The 6272-nt window shown below is 39.9% G+C and overlaps 1 protein-coding gene across 1 annotated transcript; it reads right to left on the reverse strand.

Annotated features, from left to right (window-relative positions):
* Positions 1-513: 513 nt before the first annotated feature.
* Positions 514-4946, reverse strand: LOC125262665 (the record flags this gene model as incomplete). Its single annotated transcript, XM_048181484.1, is given in 7 exon segments — positions 514-1849; positions 1851-2497; positions 2696-3310; positions 3989-4112; positions 4231-4318; positions 4455-4706; positions 4856-4946. Coding segments are annotated over 7 exon segments (3153 nt in total), but the record flags the coding sequence as incomplete, so codon positions are not given.
* Between the last annotated feature and the right edge of the window lie 1326 nt (positions 4947-6272).

The raw sequence follows: 6272 nt of genomic DNA on the forward strand, positions 1-6272 counted from the left end.
GTGGAAAAAACCCCCTAGGAGAAAAACCCAGCGTGCTAACACTGGGAAAAAAGTCCTAGGAGGGAAAAAACCCCTTGGAAGATATATATAATATATGTAAATGGATATGGAGATCAAAATCTGAATTATACATTTTTATTATAGAGATTAAAAATAGATTATATATAAATATATGTAAGCGGATACGGGGATTAAAAATCTGAATTATAGATGCAGCCAGAACTGGATCTGTAGGCCCATTGTCTCCTGGGCTACGTTGTAGTCAGGTCCAGACACAGGTTCTCCATCTGATCTGGATACGGCCTGGATCCAGCACCCGGCAAACCTCAGGATAAGCAGAGAGACAGATATTAGCGTAGATGCCATTCTTATTCTGATGTACAGGTATATCTAGTGTTATAGGAAATGTTCTCGGTTCCGGCCGACCTAATTATTGCAGCGTAACAATCCTTTAACGGATTTGAAAAATGTTAATGTATTGATAATGTGTTATGTGTATGCAAGAGCAAAGAGATGTGTTTTTAGTCTAGATTTAAACTGACAGAGTGTGTCTGCTTCCCGAACAATGCTAGGAAGATTGTTCCAGAGTTTAGGTGCTAAATAGGAAAAGGATCTGCCGCCTTCAGTTGATTTTGATATTCTGGGTATTATCAACTGGCCTGAATTCTGAGATCGCAATAAACGTGAAGGACTATAATGCATTAAGAGCTCACTTAGGTACTGGGGAGCTAAACCATTTAGAGCTTTATAAGTAAGTAGCAAGATTTTAAAATCTATACGATGTTTAATAGGGAGCCAATGTAATGTTGACAGAACTGGACTAATATGGTCATACTTTCTGGTTCTAGTAAGAACTCTAGCTGCCGCATTTTGGACCAACTGTAGTCTGTTTAAAAGCCGAGCAGAACAACCACCCAGTTGAGCGTTACAATAATCTAGTCTTGAGGTCATGAATGCATGAACCAACTGTTCCGCATTTGTCATTGAGAGCATATGTCGTAATTTAGATATATTTTTTAGATGGAAGAAGGCGGTTTTACAGATACTAGAAACATGACTTTCAAATGAAAGATTGGTATCGAAGAGCACACCCAGGTTCCTAACTGAGGACGAAGGTTTAATGGAGCACCCGTCAAGCGTTAGGGAGTATTCAAGGTTTTTTCGTGAGGAAGTTTTTGGTCCAAAGATTAGGATATCAGTTTTTTCTGAATTTAATAATAAGAAATTTCTTGTCATCCAGTTTTTAATGTCAGCTATGCATTCTGTTAGTTTTGTGAATTTGTAGGTTTCGTCAGGGCGCGAGGAAATATAGAGCTGAGTATCATCAGCGTAGCAGTGAAAACTAACACCATGCTTCCTAATTATCTCTCCTAAGGGCAGCATGTACAGAGTGAAAAGCAACGGTCCTAGTACTGAGCCTTGTGGTACTCCATATTGAACTTGTGAGCGATACGACATCTCTTCATTAACTACTACAGACTGATAACGGTCAGATAAGTACGATTTGAACCATGCCAAAGCAATTCCACTAATGCCAATATAGTTTTCAAGTCTTTTTAAAAGAATGTTGTGATCGATAGTGTCAAAAGCAGCACTGAGATCTAATAACACTAATAGAGAAATACAGCCACGATCGGATGATAAGAGTAGATCATTTGTAACTCTAACGAGAGCAGTCTCAGTACTATGGTATGGTCTAAATCCTGACTGGAAATCCTCACAGATTCCATTTCTTTCTAAAAAGGAGCACAGTTGTGTTGAAACTGCCTTTTCTAGTATCTTTGACAGAAAAGGTAGATTCGAGATTGGCCTGTAATTTACTAAATCTCTCGGATCTAGTTGAGGTTTTTATATAAGGTTTAATAATAGCCTGCTTAAAGGTTTTTGGCACGTATCCTAGTGTTAAGGATGAATTAATTATATCAAGAAGTGGACCTACGACCTCTGGAAGCATTTCTTTCAGTAGTTTAGTCGGCATTGGGTCTAACATACATGTCGTTGATTTTGATGATTTGATAAGTTTAGATAATTCTTCCTCTCCTATAGCGGCGAATGATTCTAGTTTTACCTCAGGGACACTACAGTGCACTGTCTGAAGCGAAACTGTGGACGGTTGCATGTTTTTAATTTTCTCTCTAATATTATCAATCTTGCAAGTAAAGAAGTTCATAAAGTCATTACTGCTGTGCTCTATGGAAACGTCAGCAGTTGAATCTCTGTTTCTAGTTAATTTAGCCACTGTGTCAAATAAATACCTAGGATTATGTTTGTTTTCTATTAAGAGATTTGAAAAATAAGTAGATCTAGCATTTCTTATAGCCGTTCTGTACTCAATCATTTTTTCTTTCCACGAAAGGCGAAAAACTTCTAGTTTTGTTTTCTTCCAACTACGTTCAGTTTTTCTAACTGCTCGTTTTAGAGCCCGAGTGTGCTCATCATACCACGGCGTTGGATTAGTTTCCTTAATCTTCTTTAGACGTAAAGGAGCGACTGCATCTAATGTGCTGGAAAAGAGAGAGCCAATAGTTTCTGTTGCAGCATCGAGTTCTTCTAAGTTGTCAGGTATACTAAGGCGATGAAACTGCTCAGGGAGATTATTTATAAAGCAATCTTTAGTGGTAGACGTGATGGTTCTACAATATTTATGGCTGGGTGGTGGTTTTGTAGCCTTGGCTAATTGTATTATACACGACACTAAATAATGATCTGATATATCATCGCTCTGCTGTAGAATTTCAACAGCATCAATATCAATTCCATGCGACAGTATTAGATCTAAGGTATGATTATGACAATGAGTGGGTCCTGACACGTGTTGTCTAACTCCAATAGAGTTTAAAATGTCTGCAAATGCCAATCCAAATGCGTCTTTATTATTATCTACATGGATATTAAAATCACCAACAACAAGGACTTTATCCGCAGCCAGTACTAACTCTAATAGAAAATCAGCAAATTCTTTGATAAAGTCAGTATGGTCTCCTGGTGGCCTGTATACAGTAGCCAGCACAAATGTCAACTTACATAATGTTACATAAAGCACCATCACTTCAAAGGAGTTATATTTGAAATTCTTTTGAATGATTCTGAATATATTACTATAAATTACAGCAACACCTCCCCCTTTGCCTTTCTGTCGAGGATTGTGTCGATAATCATAACCTTGAGGACTAGATTCATTTAAAGTAATGTAATCGTCTGGTTTTAGCCAGGTTTCTGTCAAACACAGCAAGTCTAGTTTATTGTCTGTGATAATTTCATTTACAATAAGTGCTTTTGAAGAAATAGATCTAATATTCAGTAACCCAAGCTTTATCATTTGTTTATCTGATTTATCTGTGATTTTCATTTTTTGAACATCAATTAAATTTTTACCCTTAAAAGGTTTCGGAAGTTTTTTGTATTTACTAGTTCGAGGTACAGACACAGTCTCTATGTGATAATATCTAGGTGAAAGAGAGTGTAAAAGAGTGTAAAAAAAGAGTGTAAAAGCATTCATCAGATTTTGAGATCAAGGACATGTTTTTTCCATTTGACTCCTGTACAACCTGTACTCAGCTTCTAAATCTAAAAAGGAATGACCTTTATTCTGTTCCTCTGGAGATATTGTTCTCTGGAGAAAAGGAGACTGCCATGCTTCTAAAACAAAATTAAAACTTTTCCCTCAGAATGATCAGTGTTATGGTGGAGAAGTTGATGTAAAGATTACAGAGGAACAATAGAAACTGGAAAAACCCTAAAACAAATAACAAACAAATCAAATATCCCAAAACAATAATGCTGTTTCGCAGTAGTTGTGAAAAAGAATACAGTGTTCACATTTGATACGGTTCACTAGCATTGCGTCAGTTTTTACTGAATCCTGAAACCTGATTGGCAAATGGCATGTCAGCCTGCCAAAAAGGGCGGGATTGACAGCCTATATAAGTCATGCAGAAATGATATGTCGTCAGAATCTTTCTCCTTCAGTGTGAAGATCATCTCTCACTGCTCTGAAGAAGACTGAAACCTCTAACCGCTCTTCTTGCTGTTGAACGAGCCTTGCAGCGGAACAATAATGCTTCAGCAAGCAAGCTGATTCAGTGATCTCCCCTGTGGCCATATGGCGACTGCTAAAAGAGCAAATTTCAGAGCAAATCTTCCAGCAATGTTGTTGCAAATGTTGGGACAATGCTCCAGACGAGCATCCCGAGTGTGTCTCTTGTCTGGGCCACGCCCATGCCAAGGCACCTCTTTTGGACTCCAGCTGCCCACATGGCGATAAAAGCTGAGCCTTGCAATGGTCCACCCCACGCCCTCATGTCCTTCCCATCTCGAGCTGAGGTGAAAGAAAAAAATGAGCCATCGGGCTTAGCAGTGAGGTGGAAGAAGGCGCATGTCGGCCCAGTGCCTGCGTGTCTTGCTCTCCCCTCAAAGCGGCAAGTCCCCTGTACTCTTAACCCACAATGATCAACGCTCCTCATCTGGCACAAGTGGCATGGTCTCATTTGGCTGGTCTTGTTTGGCGGGCCTCTCAGTGCGAAGAGTGCAAACTCTGGCGATGACTCTGTCCCTCTGCCTCCTAAAGAGACTGATGACGTGCTGACCCGACACTAGCTGGAGCACCACATGTGGCTTAATCTCACTGAGATTAAGGATGCTGAAAGGATGGCTCTTCTCGACACCCCCATCTCCCCGTTGGGCCTGTTTGGCTCCGTAGTGGACAGCTTTGCAGAGCAATGCATCACAAACTAGAAGTCATCGCAGTCACTTCCTGCTGAAAAGAGCCAGTTCCTCCACTGCCTCCAGTTGCTTCAAGATGGCCCAATTTATTCAGTGACCCTGTGCAGCCAAAGCAGTCCTGATGCCTCAGGACAGAGGAGGAAAGGGTTAAGTCCCACTGAGGCCAGACAACCCTCAAAGCGTGCCCGTCTTCCAGTCCCCTCTGGAAGTAGTACTTTAACCATTTGCCACTCAATGACAAGCCATCCCTGGAGTGTCGAGCTGGATTTTGGGTATAACAGAATGAGGTTTCTCGCTCCAATTTGCTCACAGACTGCCTTGCTTCATGGGCAAGGTTTACACTTTGGTCTCAAATGACAGTTCTCATGTCCTCAGAGCCAAAGATCAGTCTCTGCAGGAAAAAGGCGCTGTGGAGAAAGCTCCCACGGATAGCAGCGAGTTAGGCTTTTACAGCCGCTACTTCCTCGTCCCCAAGAAGGATGGCAGCCTCAGGCCCATCCTCGATCTGAGATGTCTGATTCGCATCCTCATGAGACGGACTTTCAGAATGTTAACTATGAACCAAATCACTGTGGAAATTTGCCCTGGGGACTAGAAATATACCTACTTTCATTTCCAGATAGCCCCCCATCACAGACCGTTCTTGAGATTCGCGTTCGAGGGTGGCATACCAATATACAGTCCTTCCATTCAGACTCTCTCTACCTCCTTGAACTTTTTTTATGAAGTGTGTAGACGCAGCTCTCACCCTAACCCTAACCCTAACCCTATGTTCTGATTTTAGATAAATTGTAGTTTTGATTGCTTTCATCCTGCTCGATCATTCAACCCTGTTACCCAAGAAAAAGTGATCTAACAAATATATTTTAGTTCAATTTATGGGAAATATAAGTTATTAAATAACTACAAACCAACATTTGGTCCCATACTAGACCCTAAATGTTCAACCCTGTTACTCAGTCTTTCACAGTTCACATTATAAATGTTTAGGTGTGCCAATTTTGGTAACAGATTTGAAAAATGTATTAAAGTACCTCCTGATTGTCCATGTGTCCTACTATCCATAGACTATCTTAGTTTTTTATCCTAAATGGAAAACTGGTCAAAATCCTTTTTAAAAGTGACTTCACTCCATAAACAGCCAGACTTGATTTTAGCAATCCATTAATATATGTGACTGAAAGCATGTTATTTGTTTTGATTTGTTGTCATCACCCAAGTATTTTCTCCACAATTATCCTGAAACTGTCACATCAAAGTGACATGTGGATGACACCATTTGCAGTATGAATGGACGACGGTATGGATGAAAACCACACAACCTCAGAAAGTGTTTCTCAGATGTTCTGCCATAACTAATTTCCTATTCAGACTCTTCATGCTCAACTACGTTATGCTGTATTCATTCCTTTTCTAAATCGGAGTATCTATAAATAGACCATAAAAACCTTTGAGCTGAGCATTTACTCCTGCAAACATTGCTAGATATGTGAGGGTTTTAAATGAAATGTTTAAAGGATTAGTTATATATATATATATGAAATTTCTGC

This window comes from Megalobrama amblycephala, linkage group LG2, assembly GCF_018812025.1.
Source record: "Megalobrama amblycephala isolate DHTTF-2021 linkage group LG2, ASM1881202v1, whole genome shotgun sequence".
NCBI lineage: Eukaryota > Metazoa > Chordata > Actinopteri > Cypriniformes > Xenocyprididae > Megalobrama > Megalobrama amblycephala.